The sequence below is a fragment of the Denticeps clupeoides genome, chromosome 1 (genome assembly GCF_900700375.1).
Source record: "Denticeps clupeoides chromosome 1, fDenClu1.1, whole genome shotgun sequence".
Taxonomy (NCBI): domain Eukaryota; kingdom Metazoa; phylum Chordata; class Actinopteri; order Clupeiformes; family Denticipitidae; genus Denticeps; species Denticeps clupeoides.
In genome coordinates this window covers 27948391-27973877 of record NC_041707.1, presented here as the reverse complement: position 1 = coordinate 27973877, position 25487 = coordinate 27948391, and the positions used below count along the sequence as shown (strand labels likewise).

General features: G+C 39.2%; 1 protein-coding gene across 3 annotated transcripts in view; it reads right to left on the bottom strand.

The window, feature by feature from the left end:
• The window catches only part of LOC114788346 (zinc finger MYM-type protein 4), a 59371-nt gene that overhangs the window by 22997 nt on the left and 10887 nt on the right, over positions 1-25487 (bottom strand). For all 3 annotated transcript variants that reach the window (XM_028976840.1, XM_028976848.1, XM_028976856.1), the window contains exons 9-17: positions 19680-19851; positions 19331-19543; positions 14531-14669; positions 11402-11517; positions 10926-11297; positions 2490-2640; positions 1673-1845; positions 505-667; positions 207-338 (exon numbers count right to left, since the gene is read on the bottom strand). In XM_028976840.1, coding sequence (XP_028832673.1) covers positions 207-338; positions 505-667; positions 1673-1845; positions 2490-2640; positions 10926-11297; positions 11402-11517; positions 14531-14669; positions 19331-19543; positions 19680-19851 — 1631 coding nt within the window. The remainder of the gene's footprint in view (positions 1-206; positions 339-504; positions 668-1672; positions 1846-2489; positions 2641-10925; positions 11298-11401; positions 11518-14530; positions 14670-19330; positions 19544-19679; positions 19852-25487) is intronic.

Below are 25487 nucleotides of genomic sequence, written 5' to 3'. Positions count from 1 at the left end.
CATTATGTATATAGAAAACGAGAGAAAAACTGTCCAAATCTCTGTTATCCTATTGTTCTCTTAGGAGCAATACAATATTGTTTCCATAAGAGATCACAGATTTATTTGCCAAGCCTAATCCAGTTCTTTTGGTACATCTGTAGATAGTGTCAATGGTGTTTCTGAAATTTCACTGAGATGGTATCAAGCACAGTGCCATCTCATACCTGGTAGAACAGCATGGCTGGAGTCTTGTGGTTGACCAGTGAGGGCAGAAGCCAGTGACACCACACCCCTAATCACTGGCATCTCCTTAGAAAAAGAAGTGATTTTTCTTGAGACAGGAGCAGACGCTGAGCCTGTGGATACCCGAGAAGGCTTAGTTTGCAAACAGAGTTAAGACAAAAAAGCTTAGCTTTTCACACTGAATCAATTTTCACACTGAATATACAAGTGGATTTCTGTATTTGCTTCTGTTCAGTACAAGTTTATTGTGTACAATCTGTGCAATGTGCAAGTGTGTACCTGTGTATGTGTGTGCCAAAGGGGTGATGCTGGACAAGTTGAGTGTGGTTTGCTGGCAGAAATTTAGAAGGCAGTGGATGGCACAGAAGTATCTCATTTCACTCCCCCACCTAAGAGCTTCACGCAGAGCACCCCGTTTCCTACACAAATCACAGCGAGCCATCTGACAAAGAGAAAAGATCCATTACTGAACCAATACATACTAGGTAAGGAACAATTTCCAACACTGACAAAAAATTGTCGTAGACAAAATGGATAATTGTTGCATGGTGAACACAAGTGAAGGAGCTAAGTGTGAAGAAAAATAAGGCAAACCATGAAGAACAACACTCACACAGATGCTGTGTGAAGCTGTATTATTTCCATCTTACTCACCATTTATTAACTTCTAGTATTTCAACCTTACTATGCCTGGTTGAATGACTTTCTATGCTCAAACATGAAACAATATACAGGTCACATACGCTTTACTGTTACTGTTCTGTACAAAGGTGAATGTAAAATACAAGCAGAATTAATTACAAGCTACCCAGTCCATCATATAACAACTACAGTAACTCACACAAGCACCACATAACACAGCTTGTTTTAAAGGTGCATTTCACATATTACAAACCATAGCAAAACGACAACTGTCTTATCGAAAATGCCCATGTACCGAAAACTAACCAAAACTTTGGCCACAATTCCTAGCACACAATCACCATCCCATCTCCAGAACTAGCACTCTCCCAAAAAGTTCCATGAAACTGTGACCAAACATGCGTAATTACATAAGCATGCCTCCCAGACACCAATTCCTTTCCTCTACAGGGTCCAAACCACACTGTAATGAAATAATTTAAATGCCTGCTCATTCAGTGTAGTTTCTCACACACTGAAACACACACTTAAACTTAAACTTCCAATGTAACTTTTCATATATATTCTGTTCTCCAGTTTTAGCCTACAAAATGTCTCTGTTAACATTACGACAAATGTTATAATGCATATTCCTCTATAATCATCTATCACACAAACTACAGCAAAAACATACAAAATGCATATACAGTACATCTGTGAGTATAGCATAAAATCTGTACCAACACCACTCATTCACTGTGCTGTCAAAGATTATCCAAAATAATTCTGGCAGGTATATACATTCTTCAGTGCATGCGTTCCTCACCTCATAGAAGAGGACAGTGTAGAGGGACATACACTCTTTGCTGCAGAACTCCTCCACCTTGCTGCTGAAGTGGTTGGAGACCACACAGTCAGCCAAGTTGCCGCAGTATGCACAGGTCTTGCACTGAGAGCCTGTTTTCTTCAAAAGGTCATGTTTAAACAGCAGCTTACATCCTGCACATGGTAACAGTTATTCAGGAAATGAATTATGAAGAAACACCATACACCAACAAATAATTACACGCAAACAAATTCACACTTCTACTTTTGTGTTCTTCATGTAAGGAAGTGATAGTTTAAGATAAAAGGCTTACTGCAAATAGGAATTAAGGAAACAATTTCTTATTAAAGTGTGCCTTTAAAGGTCCCCTATCATTTCCGTGAATGCCCCGTCAACTTCTATAGGCTGCTCTCCTCCTCATCCCGCCTCTCTCATCTGCATTAGCAGTTAAAGCTACACACTGAAACAACACATTTTATTGAAATCTCACTGTGTGGCTGTAATTCTGCCTTTAGATATAGTATTTGGAAACCACTAAGACCTATATAAAATAAAAAATATTAATGTCAGGGGACCTTTAAGGAACAGAAATTACAAAAGGAAAAGCTTGATTCTGTGTGATCTATTATACCTTTTTTAGCATTGTGTACATACAAACACTGCTGTATAATTTGTATGCTGAGGTCCGGTGTAACATGCAAAGTAATGCAGAAGTTGCAATGGTCAGAATTTGTATTATTTATCAAAACATTGGGAATTTTGAAAGAAACTTTTTGGAATTATGCAACAGGATGAGAGAAATAGCAGCCAGACTGACCATCACTGCAGAAGTTGCATAGTCTCTTCCCAAACTTGATTATGTCCTTCACCACCTTCTCCAGCTTGCAGTACTCACAAAGTGCTGTGACATTATTGTTCCGTTTGAACACCTCACAACACGTTTTCCCACAAAATAGCCACACATGTCCCTACATAGAAAGGCAAAGCAAGTCAAACTACTATACACAATCTATTTATACAAGATTTTCTGTTACATACGGTGGCAACAAAAAGTATGGTAACCCTTTTGAGGTTTCTGTATTAATTGGTCATAAGATCTAGTCTTTATCTTGGTCAATAGTATTGACAAAAAAAATGTGTGACCACCCCCCCCCAAAAAAAAGAAAAAAAAAAAAAGAATGACCTTTCATGTCTTTATGGAATGAGATATTGACCTTCCAAAAACTAACTTTTGTCAGGTGTTCGCACACCTGCAGCCTGGTAAACATAATGAGCTTGGAGAAGTGGTCCGGAGCTACAACCAACAAATAACATTTATTTCTTATATAGCCCATAATCACATACAGTATGTCTCAATGGGCTTTGACAATCCCTATAGTTGAAACCCCCACACTTGACCCTTCTGCACACAAGGAAAAAACTCTAGGAGAGAAAAAAAAAAGAAAGGAAGAAGGAAGCGAGGGACCCCCTTCCAGGGTAGAGTGAGCCTGCAAATGATGTCAGTGCAGGGTTTGTGATGATTTGTCCAATTAGAAAAAAATAAGTCAGACAGTTATATGATTGGAGAAGTCCAGAGTGTAGTCAAGTGTCATAGTCCACATTACATGTCCATTATGATGCTACAGGTCCATTTGAAGATCCCTGAAGCTGTAGTTGTTATGGTGGTGGTGGCTGTGGTGACCCTCTGGTTTGTTTCATGCTGAGTCATCATTTAGCATTTGTCAGGAACCAGGATTTATTAGTAGTCTGTGTGCTTGATTCAGTGTCTCGGAGAAAACAAACAGAAGCAGCGGCAGACGGTGGCATTGTATGTGGTAATAGTGGTAAATTGGTGCTACAGTGGCCCAGTACCCTAACTAGGACAGCCTAACTAGGGTGAGTAGCCTAGGGTTAAGACACTGTCTGTGTCTAACAGGGTGACTGTGTGATAAAGTGGACTTTATAATTGACACTGTCAAATTGAAGTAAAATGAGTGTCAGACACAGTCTCAGTGTTTAAATCCAAACTGAAAACGTATCTTTTCTCTGGGGTTTTGTTAAGGGCCCTGAGTCCCGGACACTGACTGGCAAGCCGTTCCACAACTGCGGAGCTCTATATGAGAAGGATCTGCTCCCAGCTGTAACCTTCTGTACTTTGGGTACCAGTAGTGACCCCACACCCATTGATCGAAGGGGGCGTGGCAGTTCATAAAGAACTAAAAGTTCACTCAGGTACTGCAGGGCGAGACCATTTAGAGCTTTATAGGTCAAAAGTAGGATTTTGTAGTCAATCCTAAATTTGATGGGTAGACAGTGCAGTGATTGTGAGACTGTGGTCAAATTACCTAGTTCTACTTAGAACTCTGGCTGCAGCATTCTGTACTAGCTGGAGTTTACTCATGCACCTACTAGAGCATCCAGACAGTAATGCATTGCAGTAATCTAACCTTGATGTAATAAATGCATGGACAGGCTTTTCTGCATCGTGCATAGAAATAATGCAAAAATAAGAAATATAATTTCAAAGGTGGAAGAATGCTATCCTATTGACATTATCTACATGTGAATCAAATGAGAGACCTGCATTAATGATGACACCTAGATCCTTTATTTCAATACTTGGGGAAATAGAAAGGCTATCCAGAGTTATGATGTAGTCAGCCAGCTTATGTCTGGCTGTTTGAGACCCAATTACAAGAGCTTCCGTCTTATCAGGGTTTAACAGAAGAAAGTTAGTTAGCATCCACTGTCTAATGTCCTTCAGACATTTCTCTATTCTGTTCAGCTGCTGTCTCTCATCTCACATTGCTGATTGCATCTCACATTGCTGATGTGTGTCGTCAGCGTAGCAATGAAAGCTAATGCAGTGTTTGCGGATGACGTCACCTAAAGGTAACATGTATAGGAAAAATAGTAACGGACCTAGGACAGAACCTTGTGGAACACCAAACTCTACTTTACTATGTGAAGACCAATCACCATTGGTGTCCACAAACTAATACCGATCGGTCAGATATGATCTGAACCATACAAGGGCTGTTCCCTTAATCCCAACAACATTCTCTAACCTGGCAAAGAGAATAGCGTGATCGATAGTGTCAAGGGCTGCAATCAGATCAAGCAGGACAAGCAGCGAGATGCGTCCCTGATCAGAGGCCAATAGCAGGTCTTTAACCAGCGCTGTCTCAGTGCTATGATGAGGTTTAAATCCCAATTGATATACTTCATGGATATTGTTACTGTCTAGGTATGTGCTCAGCTGCTGGGCTACGACTTTTTGATATAAATGGAAGGTTGGATATCGGTCTATAAATTGAAAGCTGACTGCGATCAAGATCAGGCTTTTTAATCAGTCTAATGACTGATACCTTGAACTGTATGTTGATTTAGTTTAATTATTAGTTTAATTAGTTCATTCACAAGATATATGGAAACACAAGTCAATTTCATTTATGAAAAAAAAAATTATTTCAAAAATTGTTTCAAACTTTGCAGCATTTGCAGACCCAGTGACAATCGTCCCTGCAATTGGTGCAAGTGAGTTTGTAAAACTTTGAACAGGTAAACTGACTGCGATTTCTGTTGGAGTTCTCTTGTACCTGGCACTGAGGTGTCCATACAAGTCCTGGCACAGCAGCAGTCTTCCTCTCTGTCTCCATTAACTTTTGTTGCATAAATTGGCAATGGAGTTCCTTGGCTAGAAGACTCAGAAAGAATCTTCTTTTGCCTTCCCACCCTGTACATGCCTTGTACAGAACATAGGAATTTGCCACCACCAGGTCCAGCATGTTGTAAAATACAGCTACTGGCCACCTGTTGTAAAATACAGCTACTGACAAACACCTCGGGACTCTCACCAGAAAATTAAAACTCTTTAAATCTAGTGCTAAAGTACTTCACGCATGGCTGTGGTATGGTTACGGGTACAAACAAGCCGCAAAGATGCCAAGATAATACACTGCTGCAGAGGCTTTGGCTCTGCATCAAAACATGGACTCCTGTGACTCGGATGGCGGGGAAGTATCCATTCATTTGCAAGAGAGTTCGGACTCTGATGAGATGTGTTCCGGGTTAGAGAGTAGAACTCCTCCTCCGAAGAAAGGTCGGTTGGAGACACAGCCCACACGGAAAGACTCCAAGTATGAGACGATACAGTCTGGTTTGAAAAAGTAGGGAGGCTGCTACCTCACAGCCAACTAGAAAAATATACATGTGATGCGAAGCAAACAGAAGAAGTCAGAAGAACTGTCAAAAATTGCTTGCAGAGCTTCTTGTTTTTGATGAGTTGGGACATCCTTCAACTATAAGTAAATGTACTGTTGAGCATGGCCGCAAGATGGAAGCAGATTGGGACATGTCTGTCTATGAACTGATTGCCTGCAAATCGCCACATTTGCAGAACAAAGGCAGCCGTTCACACGTGATTAAGGATATTATTTTCCGTAGAAATAGACAGCTGTTTGTTGTGCTATGTCTCACTATGATGATATTACACAAGGTTTTTGAGTTTGCTCCACACAAGAATAATACTATGGAACTTTCTATTGGACTTTATTATTTGTAACTCACAGAATAACATTTGTGAATTTGTTCCTTTGTATTTATGGACTTTTGTCCACTTAGTACTACATGCAATCTGCAGAAAATGAAATCCACAAATGCATAATAATCCACAAATATGTATTTTGCCTGTGTTGTATAATACTCTACTTGTAAAATGCATGTGCTTTGTGCAACTGTGGGACATTTCCTGTATGTGTGTCCCGTCTATTTGTAAAGTTTGTGGATTTCTGTCAAATTCGTACTGCATTGAGTGATCAAAATATCAATTGTGTGTTATGCAAAATGAAAGGTCTCAACCAATTTGCCTTTACTCCTTTATTCCTCACAGCAACCAATTTGCCTTTACTCCTTTATCCAAACTCAACACTTTCAAGTGTTTTATTTCTCACTCAACTCAAATATTATTTGCATCTGTTCACTATATTCTGACACAAAGCCCCCAAAAACAAGGAGAGAGAATAAGTGAGGCAATGTGTTAAGGCAAGTTCAGCAATTTTTTTCACGTAGTGCATGGCTGACTGTAGTCAGGACAAAATCAACAACCTGTGGCGATGGAAATGTGTTGAACTGCATGGGGCTAATGGTGTCCACACCAGTTACTGACAGTCTATCAAGGTGTGTAAAAAATGTTTCAGATGTTTGAGTTCATTAAAAATGGGAGCAAAAACTAAAGTGTTGCATTTATAATTCTGTTCAGTCTAAGGTAGTATTTTAAATTGTCATTTGAAAATGCTGTTTGAGTATGCTGTTCTGAAATCAAGTTCATTCCACCACCTAGTGGCCCAGATAGAAGAGTCTTGATGAGCATCTTTCTTGGACCTTAAGAGGTGAAAAGACCAAGCGAGCAGTACAGGAGGGTCAGAGAACGTGAGGTGCAGTGTGAGGTATATTAACAATGCAGGTTTTAGTGACAATTTTAACCTTTTCTGGAATCGTCCAGCATTGTATTTTAAAGATGGTGTTCATCGTAATAAACTGGTGAACAACTTTTAACAAATATATTTTATACTCTTTTAAACTCTAACTACATACATAGATAAAGTTAACAGTAGCCTTGATACATGAGTAGTTCCTGAGGCTCTTAAGCATGAATTTGTATGACTTCGATGATTTCGATTTACAAAAAATGCTCAAGGAAAATTTAGTTTAATTCGTCACAAAGTCCATCTATTAAGATCAACCTTTATTATTCCCACAAGTGTGAAATTGCATCCCGCGGAGCTGCGCGATGCGGAGCTGCGCAATGCGGAGCTGCGCAATGCGGAGCTGCGCAATGCGGAGCTGCGCAATGCGGAGCTGAGCAGCACTGGAATCATTGTTTTAAACGGATTGTTTTAACTGACGTGCATTTTTAAGGAAGTGCAAGATTTAAGGAGGCATGATTTATTTTGAGCTTTTTGGCAATGGCGGAAAATGAGGATAACGGTGTGCGTAAAAGGCATAAAATGTCTAAACTGTGGGACCATTTTATGCTGCGTAAAGTGGACGACGTAGTGCAGTGTATACACTGTACAACGGATCTGTTTTACAAATCCTCACTTAAACCGCCCTTCTCCAAGAGCACTTGGAGCTTCTACAAGGTATCATATTTTTAACACACCTTCCCCATACATAAGGTAGTAATAATAAATGCTACAGATGGACTATTTCCTTTTTTTATTAAAATAAAACTAAGGACAAATAGGCTAACCTATGTTTGTGATTTTCATAGTTTTTTTCATGTACATCATAAATGTTTCACAGAAAGATTGATTAAATGGGCTTAATTCTGGAGCTAGTAACCCAGGTTTTAAGCTTTGATCTAATAAAAGCGTTCAGTTTGAATAAAAACTTTTTTTGTGAGGAATAATTGCCAATTGCTTGCTCATTTTAAGAGGATTTTCATGTTGCATAACACATTATTGTAAGAGTTGTTTAAAAATGCAAAAGAATGATTTATCCGATTACTTGATTAATAGACAGAACACTCAATTCCAAAAATATTCGATAGTTGCAGCCCTAGACCACTTATTAAAAAACTCCCATTCATGACAAAATTCTGGAGAATACTGTTTTATTCAACTAAGTACGTTTTTATAAAATAATGGACTTTTGAAGCCATTCCAGTTTAAAGCCAGACATAACACTGAAACTGGTCTCTTAAGGGTTTTAACGATATTCTTTTAGCTGATACCGGTAGTTTTGTAATTCTTGTGCTTTTATATTTAACTGCTGCTTTTGATACTGCTGATCATAGTCTTTTTCTTTTATAGTCACATAGTCTCAAGACTGGACTACTACAACTCCCTTCTAGCTGGTCTACCAGTATGCACCGTCCGACCTCATACAAAATGCACGACTGATCTTCAACCTTCCCAAATTCTCCCACACCACCCCTCTGCTACGTTCCCTCCACTGGCTCCCAGTAGCTGCACGCATCTGGTTCAAAATATTGATGTTGGCCTACAAAGCCAAACATGTGAGTAGCCCCATCCTACCTCACAGCCCTTATTACACCTTGCACTGCACCTCGTATTCTCCGAGTCACATACAGTGCTCGCCTGGTCCCTCCATCGCTAAAGGTAAAAGGAAAACATTCATCTAGACTCTTCTCCGTCTTGGCCCCTCGGTGGTGGAATGAACTTCCCCTCGAGGTCAAAACAGCTCAGTCACTGAGTATTTTCAAATGACACCTCAAGACCATCCTCTTTAAAGAATATTTAGATTAACTTGTAACTTTCTTATTGTAATAATTGTGTATAGAATCTACAACAGAGTGAATAAAAAGATTGTATTCATAGTTGGAGGTCCTAGTGAACCAGAATTGATCTCTTCATTGATGGTAACTTGAAAGCACATTGTAAGTCGCTCTGGATAAGGGCGTCTGCCAAATGCCTTAAATGTAAATAGTCACTTGACTATGACTGGAACACTGGGTAGGTATCAAGGGTCCTGCTCTGGACTGGTTCTGTTGATATCTCACTGACAGGACTTTCTGTGTGACAGATTGCCAGGGGACTTGGGGATTGCGCAATTGCAGACTCCATCACCACAAGAAGACACACAGCAGCAACAGCCATTAACAATCATATTTCAATCACATCTTAATAAATATATATGATCAATAATTACAATTGATTACAATTAATTCAATTGAGCAGTTGATGTGAACAAATCTCATTCAATAGGTGGCGAACATGAAATACGATCATGATGACATGATGATTAGAGGGCCAGACTGGAACGTCAGGCGCAAAAAAAAAAAAAAAAAAAAAAAAAAAAAAAAGCGCCTCTGGAAGAACCAAGCACCTATGTGAGCCATGCCTCATCTCATTTTCAGAAGATGTATGATCACAAATTGTGGATTTACATGAAGCTGGAAAGACTTCAGAAATTGACTAGTCCACCACTTGTAAACAATCTACAAATGGAGACACTTTGGGCGCCCAGTTAAAATAACCCAGGAGAACAACGAAGACTCATCAAACTCAGGACTGTGCGATATGGAGCAAAAAAAAATCATATTGCAATATAAATTGAACCATAGAAAGTAGACATTACGGTATATCATTTGATCTTTAAATTTAAATGAAACTGTTTTTGAAAGGGTAACCTATGTCCATAGCCCTTTAGCAGGAAGTAGCCATGAACAGAGAATATTTATTGGGCAAATCCGCAATTATAGGAAAAATATGATAACACTTAAACATCTCTCCCATAAAGGTATTCACCTCAGTAAGGTTAGCAGTGGGTCCTGTAATTGACAGACATTCATAGAACATCGCTTGATTTTCTCTCTCATTAAACAAAAATATAGAAATCTCTGATAATTTATGAAAATGCTAAATAATACAGCCGATCTTCCACTTACTGCACGGTCATGTCATGCAACATTTCAAAATAAAAGCCTAAGCCAATCCCCCTTACCCTATATCACCTACAGCTTTCACAAGCATGAAGTGCATGATGTACACATGTAGTTTGACCCAAAGCTGAAAGGCACAATATTATATTGAACTTTGAAAAGTCACATACAGTCAAAACATGCCTTAAACCGGAAGAGCTGCTGTATTAAAAAGTGAAATTTTTTTTGTCCAAAAATAACGCTTTGTGCGTGAAGTAGGCATGGTTTTGCGCATGTTTTGAAAAAGTTTTTTCAAAAGAACAAATTGACACTCAACATAAAAACCTACAGCTGGTGTAAAAAGGAAACTGTAAATAATCACGAAAACATCATTCCTACCATGAATTACAGTGGAGGAAACATAATTTGCTGCATCAGGAAATTGCCAGTTTATTGGTGGGAAGATAATCATGTGCAGTAAAATTTGAGTGTGTATGTCAGCTGAAACTCTATAGAAGTTGGGTGGTGCAACAGGACAATGACTCAAAACATCAAAATCTGCAATAGAATAGACTCAGAAGAAAAAAATGATCAAGACAACCCAAAAGAGATGCTATTGAATGAGTGTCCAAAAATCTGTCCAAAAAATATAACAGTGCTAGATTCCTCTTTTTTAAAATAAATAAATACATTAATTATTTTATTATTATTATTTTAGGCACATTTTTCTTAGATGGAGGATCAAATTTTATGACATATTAATGCAGAAAACCATAAAATTCAAAAGGGTTTAAATGTTTTCTTGCCAATCAAAACTGTAGAATAACTGAGGCAGTAGCTATCAACAAAGTGAAGTGCCATGATGAATATAAATGCTTGTTGACATACCTTGTAATGCAGCACCTGTGGTTTGGAGCAGAACTGCAAACTGCACTGATTACAAGAGACTTGGGCGAGGGCATGCGTACAGTCATAGCCAGAACCAGGGGAGACATGCTGCTGATAGACCTCATGCAGGTGAGGAACACCTGGTGCTGGACCGTACTGCACTGTAGTATTGTGAGTAGAGCCAGGTCCAAAGGCTGGAGCAAGTCCATAGGATGGGGCAGGTACATAGGGAAGAATTGGGTTGGGGATTTGAGGCAAGGAAGGTACTCTCTGGGTTGGTTGATGGATGGGAGGTTGACCCATGGGGTGTGACAATGCTGCAGCAGTGCTCCCATTCATCAGGTCTTGAGGTAAGGAAGAGTTTCTCTGCTCCTGAAAGAGGAGACATTATAATTTAAATTAACCTAGCTAACAAAGACACTGATCCAAAGAACATTTGAGCAAGATGTGTATCAAATGCACAGTGACAGTAATACCTGAAACCCAATTACGCACTCATAAGAGCAGAAGTTACGAATGGAACCATCAGGCATGGCCAGATGGTACTGAGAAATGGCCATCAGCTGACAGTTGGTGCAGGGGAAGGGTGTTCCTGAAGACAACAGAGAGTACTTTTACTATTTACATTGTAATAGTGACTGCAAGGCATATATTACTGCCATCAATTATATTACTAAGATATGGCACAGACCGTGGCTGACTTATTTGCTACAGTTACAGCATTATCCAGAGTGACTTACAATCAGTTGCTACAGGGACAGTCCCCCTCTAGAAACTAAGAGTTGAAAGTCTTGATCAGAAACACAACGGTACACCCAGTATAGTATTACGGTACAGTCATGAGTATTGTGGTTAAAACAAAAAAAAAAAAAAAAGATTTTCAGATACTAATCAATACTAATATATTGATATCAATTACCACTTATATCAATACTTAAATTCCAATTTTGCATCTGCTGGTTCGTAGAAATCACCAGCAGACAACAATAATTTTCAACAGGCATTGCAGCAGGTAGCCCCTCTCCCAACTAAATGGTTACATGCAACTTTGAACAAACACTTTGAACATACACTGCTAAAAAAAAAATAAAGGGAACACTTAAACAACACAATCTAACTCCAAGTCAATCACACAGACATCAAACTATCCAAGTAAAAAGCAACACTGATTGACAATCAATTTCACATGCTGTGCTTTCACAAATGGAATAGACAACAAGTGGAAATTTTAGACAATAAACAAGACATCCCCAATAAAGGAGTGGTTTCTGCAAGTGGTGACCTCAGACCACTATTCAGTTACTATGCCTTCTGTCTGATGTTTTGGTCACTTTTGAATGCTGCTTTCACTCTAGTGGCAGCATGAGATGAAGTCTACAACCCACAACTTGGCGGCAGATGCTTTAGTCCAGAACATGCTCCTCATCAGCAAGCAGTACAACAAATTTAGCAAATAACTTGAAAGACCATCACAATTATGTGCAGAGTTTTGAGAAGTGAGCAACGCTTTTGTTCATAATATGAATATTTTTAATTGGGCATAGTCGACAAATAGTACACCCAAAACAACATTTATTTCTTATATAGCCCAAAATCACATACAGTATGTCTCAGAGGCAAAGAACCATATGCTAGACTAAAAGATACAAAATCGTCACTTTCTGGGGTTGTAGTGGTTTCAAGTTCAAATTGTCCTTTCAGCTATATACGTTAGACAATATATAGTGAAATCAAACAATGTTTGTCCAGAACCTGGTGCTACATGTAACATTTGAACAATTAAACAAAGTTACATATTAACAAAGTGTGTGCACGTGTGTGACACCGACAAACCTAAAAACCAGTGTAACATGTCTGGAAGGTGCAGAGTAACAATGTGCAAATGCCGCTGTGGCAATGTGCAAATACTGCTGTAATAGAAATGTAATAGAGATATGTTATGAACATATGAGGTAGTGGGGGCCCAAATGCTGTACCTTTTTCTAGATAGTAGGAGGGTGAAGAGTGCATGTGAGGGGTGTGTAGAGGGGTGTGTAGAGTCCATCAAAATGCTGGTGGCTTCTCTGATGCAGTGTGTGTTGTAAATGTCCGTTATGGAGGAAAGAGAGACTACAATTATCTTTTAAGCTGTCCTCACTTTCCGCTGTAGGGTCTTGTGGTCCTGTGCAGTTCCCAAACCAGAAAGTGATGCAGCTGGTCAGAATGCTCTCAATAGTCCCTTTATAGATGCTGAGGATGGTGGCTGAGGTGGGCTTTACTTCCCTTCCTTATGATGTAAAGACACTGCTGGCCTTTCTTGGCTAACAAACTGGTTTTGAGAGCCCAGGAGAGGTTCTCAATGATGAACACAGAGAATCTTTGTGTTCTTGACAATCTCCACACAAGATCCATCGATGTTCAGTGGAGTAGTCTCTCCATTCTCTTTTGAAGCCAACAATAGTCTCTTTTGTTTTGTCCACGTTCAGAAATAGATTGTTGACCTTACACCAGTCAGTCAGTCATTGCACCTCCTCTGTATACTGGCTCATCGTTGTTGCTGATGAGGCCCACAGTTGTGTTATTGGCAAACTTGATTATGTGGTTGGAGCTGTGCATTGCTGCACAGTCGTGGGTCAGCAGGATGAACAGCATTGGACAGAGCACACAGCCCTGAGAAGCTCCAGTGCTCAGTGTGGTGGTGCTCGAGATGTTGTTGCCGGTCTGGACAGACTGAGGTGTCTCAGTGAGGAAGTACAAGATCCAGGCTTCAATCAGGTTCTAAGGAATGGTGTTGAATGCTGAACTGAAGTCTACTAACAGAACCGTTTTTTTTGCCTCTGACGAGTGGTCTGTAATCTGGAATTAGCATAACAGTGATGTGGTCTGATTGATCCAGCACTTCTTCCCTTCCCTCTCATTGCAAAGTCCACATATTGGTGGAACTCCATATAGCACACTGAGCATTAGCCTAGTAAATAACCCACTCACCTATAAATCAGAATACCACAAAGTAACATGTTAAAACCCCACTTACTACAAATGTGTCCCTGAGCAAGACCCTTAACCCTGAGTTGCTTCAGGGGGATTGACCCTGTAGCTACTTACAGCAAGTCACTCTTGATAAATGCTGTAAGTGTACTACAGAGGGTAATTAAAACTGCACAGAACATCTCTGGAGCAACTTTCCATTCTATATAGGATATACAATGGGTACGTAAAGTATTCAGACGCCCGTAAATATTTCACACTTTGTTATATTGCAACCATTAGCAAAAATCATATAACAAAGAGTGAAAAAATGTATGGGGTCTAAATACTTAAATCTGAATACCCCCTTAAATACCCAGTATATAATCACAGCCTACCAATGGACTACCAATGTATGCCATCAACCAGTACATGCATTTAAAACATACTTTTGTGTATTTATTATTAGTATCTTTTCAAATGTATTTATTATAGTGCAGTATTTGCATGTTGTTAAGAATTAAACAAAGCATTTGACAAACTTTCTAAACAAAATATTTTTCTGCACTAATCGCCAACAAACTCCAGAAGAAACATGTATAAAGAAGTTCTCTTAGCTCAGGTGTTAGTGAATCATGAATAAAATGTCAACCATGCACCTGATAATCCTGAGCTGCTGGTCTGGCATTTTTGGGTGCAGAACAGCTCAGTGATGCCCTGGACATTAGTGCAGTCCTGCATTTCAATCGCTGGGCACTGTACATGGCAGCGTGAGCACTGGATCTTCTGTTGACACTTCTGGAACACAGATAGCATAAGTAAAAGCTCAACTGACCAGAAATTACAGTGCATCTGGAAAGTATTCACAGTGCATCACTTTTCCCATTTTGTTATGTTCCAAAATAGCCTTTCACAGTCTTTTCCCTGAAGCTCAGGGAAACCATCAAGACTTTTCCTAGAGCTAGCCAGTCAACTAAGCTGAGCAACGTGGGGGAGAACGGCTTTAGTCAGGGAGGTGACCAAAAACCTGAAGATCACTCTATCAGAGCTACAGAGGTCCAGAGGTAGAGTGGCCAGACGGAAGCCACTCCTTAATAAAAATGTATATGGCAGCCCATCTGGAGCTTGTGGAAAAAGGAATCTCAGACCATGTGAAACAAAATTCTCTGGCCTTTGGTATGAATACCAGACATCACATTTGGTGGAAACCAGCCACCACTCATCACCAGGCCGATACGATGCCTATAGTCAGCTTCAGGAACTGGGAGACTTGTCAGGAGAGAGAAAAAAAAGACTGCAGCAATGTGGAGAGACATCCTGGATGAAGACCTTCTCCAGAGCGCTCTTGAACTCCGATTGGGTGAGAGTTCATCTTTCAGCAGGAAAACGACACAAATTACACAGCCAAGGTATCAAAAAAGTGGCTTCAGGACAACCATGTGAAAGTCCTGAGTGGCACAGCCAGAGCCCAGACTTAAATCTGAGTGAATCTCTCTGAAAAGAGATTAAAATGGCTGTGCACCAATGCTTTCCATCCAACCTAGAGGAACTAGATGGAGAAATGAGCACAAAAATGGCCAAGGACAGGCGTGCCAAGCTTGTGGCATCATATTCTAAAAGAGTTGAGGTTTTAATTTTTGCCAAAGGTTCATCAACAATGTACCTAAATACTTACAGTATGTACAGTCATGGCCAAAATGACAAGAGAATGACACAAATACTGGTTTTCACAAAGTTTTTTTTAGATTTTTTTTGTCAGTCGCTTCTGTGAAGTATAATTACAAGCATTTTATCAGTTTTAACCCTTTCAGGCTCAAATTAACTTTTAGCAACAGGAAAAATCCTATATTTGGGGGGAAGTATCATATGGGGTAGTACAATAGAATCCTGACTTTTTTTTTTTAGAGAGACCTTCACATGCAATGCATTCTGAGTTGTTGCAGATTTGCAACATTGGCCCGTTGTGATAAATTGACACTGACAACTGAATATGATATGAACACTAACTTTATTTGTATACCACTTTGCATCAACACAATACAGTGGCAGAAAAAAAAAAAATCAAAAACAACATGGTATAAATGAGGAAAAAAATCTCAAATCCTCATTGAGAAGGCCATGTTTGCATTTCACTTTGTCGTGTGATACTCCAAGAAACAGTTTTTGTCCTTTGTAAACCACGCAAGTACTTTGCACTTCAGGCAGGCCATTTGAGTGTAGCCAGTCTTGCACAGTCTGCATCGTCCACGTTTCTCTGCATGGATGGGAAAATGATTGTATCGGTCTAGTCTGACATCAACCAATGGTGCAACGATCCTCTGTTCAAGTCAGCCTGTTTGCAAACCTTGATGAGGGCGTCTGCAACTTGAACACGGAAGTCAAGAAGCGGCATATACTTCTTCTCCTCTCTTCTGGCTGAGATGACGGCGATAGAGGAGCCAGCCATTGATAGATCAATCAAGTAGTACAGGATGCGCAGATACCAACGACGTGGGCGGATGTCGATGCGATAGAGAGCTGCAAACATGTCTGCTAAGTCTACTCCTCCCATGTTGTGGTTGTAGACCTTGACAATGTGGGGTCTGTCCACCTCCACATATTCTTTCTCCTCTTTTGACCACCTTCTGCATCTATCAACAGGATCAGGGCCAATGAAGGATGAGGCCTGTAACACTGCCTTGTTATCATACCACTTCACGATGGACATCCCACTTGTTTCGTATTTCACTTCATACGCACCACGCCCAGCCTTTGAGAGTTCCTTGTCACTTTTGAGGGTACATCCACGGAGACGGTTACGATTGATGGTAGCATTTTCTTCAGTTCCAAAATGAGTTCAGGGGAAGTGAACCAGTTGTCGAAGAAGCACTTGTAGTTTAGTCCTTTTGGAACTTCTGATACGAGACTAAGAACAACTTCACCGGCAACACCAAGTCCACGCTCATTAGTCACAGTCCCTTTTCCAGTGTATACTTCAAAGTCATAGACTAGTCCAGTGACACCTGCACGAGTAAAGACCTTGATTCCCCATTTTTTGGGCTTGTTCTTGATATACTGTTTCATTCCAATCTTTCCTTTGAAGGGGATCATCTGCTCATCAATGGAGTGGTTTTCTTCTGGTTCAACCTTCAAACAGTTGGCACGGACTTACTCAAGTACTGGTCGTACCTTGAACAATGGATCATATCCAGGCTCACCCTTTTGCTTCACATTGGTATTGTCGTTCATGTGGACGTAAGTACGCAGATGATCAAATCGCTTGCGTCCCATGACTGTTGCAATTGGGTCGTAGCGAGTTGCCGTCTGCCAGTACATGCGGTACGATGGCATACGGACTACGGTCATCAAGATGCATAAACCAATGAATTGCTCTATTTCCAAAGGGGTTGTTTTCAGTTCTGGGCCATTCTTCATAACTGCATACAGGTTAGACTGGTGAGAAATATGTTCAAACACGGATTTGTCCATGAACTGATCAAAATACCACTTTGGACTTGGTATTTCGTCTGGTGGAGGTGAGAACGCAGGTCCTCGGAATGAAGAGCCTATGTCAGCTGCTGGGGGTTTTCTCTGCCTCCAAGAAAACTCTTTGTTGACTGGAGCTGGGCCTGGCTGAGTTTCATTGTCATCTGGGACCTCAGTGTCACTGTCTGCATATACGTTATGAATTTCAACATCAAGGTGATTGGGATTAGCTCTTGTTATTGCTGCCCGTGGCTCATCATCAAGGCTGGAGTCAGACTCGTATGCTTCATGAGTTTCCTCAAAATCTGGATCAGCAATTTCATCGTCTGAAATGGATTCTGTGTCAGATAAAGCCCCAAATCAACTCAATGGCTTCCCTGGCTGAGTAAAATTTTCGTCGACCTGCCATTACGTACCAGAAATCCTGCAAAGAGAGTATTCTGTGAGATAGTTTGCGAAAAAATGCTTTCACTCAATAATCTATACTAATATATTTCAGTTTTTCTCACAGCACAGTCAAATGAACATCATATTATGCCATTACTTTTGATCAAATCTGCCTCTGATTGTTTGCAACTTCACTCCAAATTATTTCACTATCCATAGAATATACCTTCAGTGACATCTCAAAGTAATAAGTAAACACTGGTGATAGGAAAATAACCCTAGTCAGGGGAGTTTCCTGGCCATGCACCCAAAAATGTAAAGTTTTGTTCCCTGAGCCACTTATTTATCACTTTGTCCTTATGGCATGGTGCTCAATAGTGCTGGAAAAAGCCTTGTACTTCACCAAACTGTTCTTGGATGGTTTGGAAATGCGTCCAAAGCATCCAAGATGGTTTGGATGCATTCTTTATTCATAGCGGTGTTCTTTGGCAAAACTGTGAAGCAGCCCCACACAATGGTCTCAGGATGCTTTACTGCTGGCACGAGACAGGACTAATGGTAGCGCTCACCTTTTCTTCTCCCGACAATCATTTTTCCAGATGCCACAAACAATTGGAAAGGGACTTAATCAGAGAAAATGTCCAGTCATCAGCAGTCCAATCCCTGTACATTTTGCAGAATATCAGTCCTTTACGTTTTTCTTGAAGAGAAGTGGCTTTTTTGCTGCCCATCTTGACCTCAGGTCATCCTACGAATGTCTTCGCCTCACTGTGCATGCTTTCACACCTGCCTGCTGCCATTCCTGAGCTAGCTCTGCACTGGTGGCACCCCGATCCTGCAGCTGAATAATCTTTAGGAGATGGTCCTGGACTTTCTTAGGCGTCCTGAAGCCTTTTTTCAAAACAATTTAACGATTGATAAATGGTTGATTTAGGTGCAATATTAGTGCAGCCCTCTTGTAATGTAATGATGACTGAACGCGTTTCCTTGCAGGTAACCATGATTAAGAGAGGAAGAACAATGATTTTAAAGCATGAAATCATCCAGTCTGCTATTCTAACTCAATCAGAATGACAGAATGATATCCAGCCTTGTGCTTGTCCACACTCTCATGTGTTGACAAGAGGATCCCTGAAATATTCTGAAGTCCTTTTGTGCCAGGGCTGAAATGCAGTGGAATTCTTTTTTGTGGTCATTCTGAAAACTTTTGGCCATGACTGTACATTTGCTAATTTTATTTTTAATGAATTTGCCAAAACCTAAATGAATTGAATTTATTTTGGAATAAGGTTGTAACATAATATATGGGATAAGTGATGAAATGTAAAAACTTACCAGATGCACTGTATAACATTTAAAAAAAAAAAAAAACATTATTCTTGGATAATTCTTATTCTTAAAAAAGCTTTTCTTTTTTCAAATAAACTTATAATTGAAACTATAGACAGATCCTTTTAGTGGTGAAACAAAATCAGCAGTGGTTCAAATAATCTCTCCCTGACTGTACTGCAAATCTCTACAACCCATTGGTGTTTCACATCAAAACGCACTCTGGCAGACTATGCATCACTATGCACCAGTTCTCCTCAAACTGCACAGGTCACTACCTGTCTGAACCTGGTGATGCAAGTGGAACTGCAAAACTTCTTAAGGGTGTCATCTGCCTGCAGCAGACAAAGGTTGCCTGTGGAGCTGGAGCAGTGTTGGCCGCAAGCCTCACAGCAGTTGATTGTGAGGTTGTGGGAGACACAAAACCGAGAAAAACATGAATCACTGCACAGCTTGTGCAAAGAACCAAGATGGGTCACCTCATGTTCCACCTACAGGAAAAAAAAAATCATAAGAATAAGGTCAATAACTCCAAAGCCTTCATTTGTTCTGATAAGTACCAGATAACAAGTTCTCTTCTACCTGAACACAGTTCATCCCCCAAGTGAACAGTAACTGAGCACTTACATTAGCAAACCTTCTGCATACACTGCATTTGCTGTAGTCATCACGGTCATCAGAAGGACTGGCCTGTGCATTTTTCTTGAAAGTGAAGTTCATGAGGCACACCTGGCTGCAAAATTCTCTAGTAATGTTGTCCACTGGAACTTTGATCAAGTCTTTAGGTTGTAAAATATCCCTAAAACAAAATAAAAAAAGATGATTGGTCCTGGTCTAAGAAAATTCAGGTCACACATTGTTAAAAATAATGAAGATAATACATCTTATTATCGCACATCCCTAGTACACAAGCCACTTCTAACTATGGGTTAGATGTAGGGCTGCAACTAACGATTATTTTAATAATAGATTAATCTGTTGATTTTATTATTTGGAAAATCTGAAAAAACAAGAAAAGCATTCATTTCCAACCCTTTATTCAAAAAACAGAACTAGAATCTTTAGAAAGTGCACAAACATGTAGCTCGAGCTGTTATAATAACGATAAATTAAAATAAAAATGTACTAACACAAAAATCACACACATGTATGCTTTACATCTGCCAAATATATACTTTTTAAAAATAATCTTTCACTGCTTAGTGCCACCTGAGCTTCCAGAACAGTAAATAATTTAACAGGATTTGTTTGAATGTCAGAACGTGTTCTCTTAACTACACACACACTTACTCTCTCTCACTCCCTTTGTTCAGACACTTTGCATTGCAATGCAAAAAATGTGAGCATATCCACATGCTCCTGGCTCAGGCTCACTCTTTGATGCTATGTTGCCTGCTGCAGAAACAGCTGCTCAGATGGTGTTGATGTGGCAGGGATGAAGTGATTATCATTGTGAAAAATAGCACAGCACACAGTGGTCTACCACTGTGTTCTAGTGGTCTAGCTGGTCTACCACTATGTTCCATCAGACCTCTACAACTCATACAAAATGCAGCAGCACGACTGATCTTCAACCTTCCCAAATTCTCCCACAGCACCCCTCTGCTACACTCCCTCCACTGGCTCCCAGTAACTGCACGCATCAGGTTCAAAATACTGATGCTGGCCTACAAAGCCAAACATGGAGTAGCACCATCCTACCTCACAGCCCTTATTACACCTCGCACTGCACCTCGTATACTCCGAGCCTCCAGTAATGCTCGCCTGGTCCCTCCATCGCTAAAGGTAAAACATTTATCTAGACTCCTCTACGTCTTGGCCGCTCGGTGGTGGAATGAACTTCCCCTTGAGGTCAAAAAAGCTCAGTCACTGAGCACCTTCAAACGACAGCTCAAGACCTTCCTCTTTAAAGAATATTTAGATTAACTAGTAACTTTCTTATTGTCGAACTTGTGTACAGAATCTACAACAGAGTGAATAAAAAGATTGTATTCATAGTTGGGGTCCTAGTGAACCGGAATTGAGCTCTTCACCGATGGTAACTTGAATGCACGTTGTAAGTCGCTCTGGATAAGGGCGTCTGCCAAATGCCGTAAAATGTAAATTGTAAATGTAAGACAATGAAATGTGTGCTCTGCTTTTAACCAATCACTCTTGGTGAGCAGTGGGCAGCCATGAAAGGCACCCAGGGAGCAATGAGTTGGGACGGTGCTTTGCTCAGTGGCACTTTAGCAGTTCGGGATTTCCGTCACATGTGGTCTGTTTTAGTGTGTACAAAAAAGCACACGTAATGCGTGGAAGTGTTGAGCATATGCACATATGTGTCCCATACGTCTTTGTATCTTTCCTCTCACTCCGCTTGTCAAACTAGCATCAGTGTGCAAGAGACCAGGTGTGTTCGCTTCACGCAAATGTCTCATTGTCACGAAATGATCATTTTAGCAATCAATTTTTATCAATTTAAGAGATTCATTGTTACAGCCCTAGTTATAATTTAAAAAAAAATTTAACTAATATTTGTAGACAGTATTTAACTGAGAAATGTATTTAACTGAGAAATATATTTTTATGCAAACCACTGGCTCTGGTTGTACACATTTCAAATAATCACTTTGAGGTGTTTTTTCAGAAAACAAGACAATGAACCTTGCACTTACTACATTGATGGTAATAATTTAATGAATAAGCTTCGAGAGAGAGAGAGATGTGTGTGTGTGTGTGTGTCAGTGTGAGAGTTTGTGAGTGTGTGCATCTGCGATTGTGTACATCTGCAGTGTAGTGTAGAGAACAAATTCTGACATTCAAACAAATCCTGTTAAATTTTCTGATTTTTATTGTTCTTTATTTTTTTTATAAATTATTTGTAATTCTGGCAGCTCACGTGGCACTTTATTTTTTAAAAAGTCTATATATTAGGCAGATGTAAAGCATACATGTGTATGTTTCTTGTGTTAGTCCATTTTTATTTTATTATTATTATAACAGCTTAAGGAGCAACATGTTTGTGCACTTTCTAAAGATTTTAGTTCAGTTTTTGAATAAAGGGTTGGAAATGAATGCTTTTCTTGTTTTTTATACGATTCTACGATTAATAAAAAAATAATCGACAGATTAATCGCTTAATAAAATAATCGTTAGTTGCAGCCCTAGTGGTAAATAACTAAGAATTCACTCAGTTAAGGTTAAGTGAGACCCTTAAGAGCTTCTACTAAAGCATCCAGACAGTAATCTAACCTTGATGTGATAAATGCATGGACCAACTTTTCTGCATAGTGCATTGTGATGATGTTTCTTTGCAATATTTCTAAGGTGAAAGAATGCTATTCTAGTATTAAACAAATTCATAAATTGTCAATACTATGATGATATTGAGTGATAGTATTTGTTTCTGTCTTATTCCTGGTTTGGCTATAGTGTTAAACAGGAATCTGAGATTACTTTTGTTCTTGTCTATTAATGGAGAAAGATACGTCGAGCCACACTAAGAGCCTTCCTATAGTGGAGTGAAAGTGAAGTGATTGTCATTGTGAAACACTGTAGCACAGCACACAGTGCATACAATGAAATGTGTCCTCTGCTTTAAACCAATCACCCTTGGTGAGGTGTGGGCAGCCATGACAGACGCCTGGGGAGCAGTGTGTGTGGACTAGGGCTGCACGATATTAGGAAAATATGCAATATTGTTGTTGAATATTACGATAACGATATTTCTTGCAATATAACATTTCCATTGAGAAATTATTATTATTTCCCTTGAGAATTATTATTATTATTATTAGCTATTTAAAAATCTTTTATATCTAGCCTTTCTTATGCACGTAATGATGGCTTGGAGTCAGGGAGGGGTGGGGTGGGTGCTATAGGGTTTATAAGGGGGTTATAAAATTTACAGTCTATTGAAACATTACATGTTTACCCTGTTATATCCCTGTTTAAAATCAATAAAAATATTGTTGAATAAAAAAAAATTCATTTATATATGTAATGATCATTCTAAAATAAACATATATAATATATAATATAAACATATGTTATATATATTCATCTGATCTAATTAAATCTAATTCAGGCTAAAAAGAAACAATATGTCAAGGAAGTTGCAAATATTTAGACTTCAAAACATTATGAATGACTTAAAATTGAGCATTAGACCACCTTCATGAGTAGGTCCTATTATATTTTGTTTAATTCCAACTGAGTCTAGTATGGACAGGAATGCTGTTCTTATCGAGTCTTCTAATTTATCCAGTGGATGTGTAAGTCACCAATAACTAAGGCTTTATCCACAAATATAATCAGGCCGGAAAGAAAGTCTGTAAATTCACTGTGAAACAGGGGGCCTATAAATAATAATCAAAGGAATTTTTTTTATTTTGCGAGACTACATGGGCTATGTTGGTATAAAGAACCTCAAAAGAGTTAAATCCATGTCCGGGTATATGTGTAATACCGAGGTTATCATTATAAATTACTGTGCCACCTCTTCCAATTAAGCAAGGTTGGTGTACATAGCTGTATCCAGGAGGGCTAGATTCTCATGCACACCTGGCTGGCCGGAACAATTGTCTGAGTGGGCAGAGCTGTTAGTATTGTTTATATTATTGTATACATATATTGAGTATTGTGACTATGTATGGTCAAGTTGATGGCCAGTCTTTTCGCTGGTACGAATGATATGGTGTATTTCATCTAGAGGTGTGAATCTTCACTGGTCTCATGATTCATGATATTTTCAAATACAAGAGTTAAGGTCTCGTACCCCTGTGTGGACGCTTTGATTTGCTACAATGAGCAGAAAAATGTTTGTATTGTTCTCTTCCAAGATGGTGGCCTATAACCACTATTAACTTTTCAAAAGAAAATGTCTAATTTCACTGTAGTGACAAAGTAAAGAATTAAACTGACATTATAGTTTTACTGTAATACAAATAATCATAATACAAGTAAATGGCAGTTTTTCAGTGCTTCATGAACTCAATCACAGCATAGAAACTAGACATTTTCTTTTGAAAAAGGTTACAGGCAATCACTTTGAAAGAGAACAATAAAAAATTCCATTCAAGGCCTCAATTGTAAAGATTAAATAAAATAACATTTGTAATTGTAAACTATTTAGTAACAATAGATTTATAGAACAAATTATTTCATGTCTAATACCTTTCAATTAACATTATTTTTAACTTAAAAAATTGGTAAACAGTTACATTTACATTTAAGGCATTTGGCAGACGTCCTTATCCAGAGCAATTTGCAACGTGCTTTCATGTTACCATTGATGAAGTGATCAGTTCTGGTTCACTAGGACCCACAACTATGAATACAATCTTTTTGTTCACTATGTTGTAGTTTCTTTACATAAGTAAGACAATATGAAGGTTACAAAATAATCTAAATATTATCTAAAGAGGAAGGTCTTGGCATTTGAAAATACTCAGTGACTGTGCTGTTCTGACCTCAAGGGGAAGTTCATTCCACCACCAAGGGGCCAAAGACAGAGAAGAGTCTAGATGAGTGTCTTCTTTTTACATTCAGAGATGGAAGATCTAGGTGAGCATTTCTGGAGGCTCGGAGAATACGAGGTTCAGTGCAAGGTATAATAAGGGCTGAGAGGTAGGATGCTGCAACTCCATGTTTGGCTTTGTAGGCCAGCATCAGTATTTTGAACCTGATGCCAGTGGAGGCAACGTAGGGGTGGTGTGGAGAATTTGGTAAGGTTGAAGATCAGTCATGCTGCTGCATTTGTATTACCTGCATGTCAAAACATTTATTGAAATATAAACAATGAACAGCAATACTGAGTGTAAAAATAAATCCAACCCTGATGTTATTGTGACATCTTAGTTCAAAACAGTATTATCTATAGAATTCATTTTTTTTTAATTCAACTGAATTAAACAAAACATCCCATTTAACTTGTCAAATAAAAATATTGAGAACTGTACACATCTGAGAAATGTACACTGTGTGGACACTTTGATTTACTACAATGAGCAGAAAAATGGTGGCGACAGGTGAGCACAGACTGAACACAGAACGTTTTTCTGCTTATTGTAAAAAATCTTAATCTGCTTTCAGGCCAAATTAGTGTTTTTCGAAACTCCCGGTAAGACAATCATGTAGTGTTGTAGATCTCTGGACTCAGAGAAAAATCAGCTTTTCCTCCATTCCCGCTTTGTGTGTGTGTGTGTGTTTCGAAGTGGAGGAAAGAACACTTGCCCGATTGGATATTATTGGTCGTTCAAAAATACTTCATGGCTGCACATTGTGAAACTCCTACCCGGAGTGGCGCTGTATTCAGATCAGGCCGCCACAGTCACCACCGGCACTACGTTTTAACTAGAAATTTTATGCCACTGCCAGGAAATCACCAAGCAACGTCATTAGGATATGACTAATTATGTTCTGTACATAATTCTGTACTTAATTATGTTATGT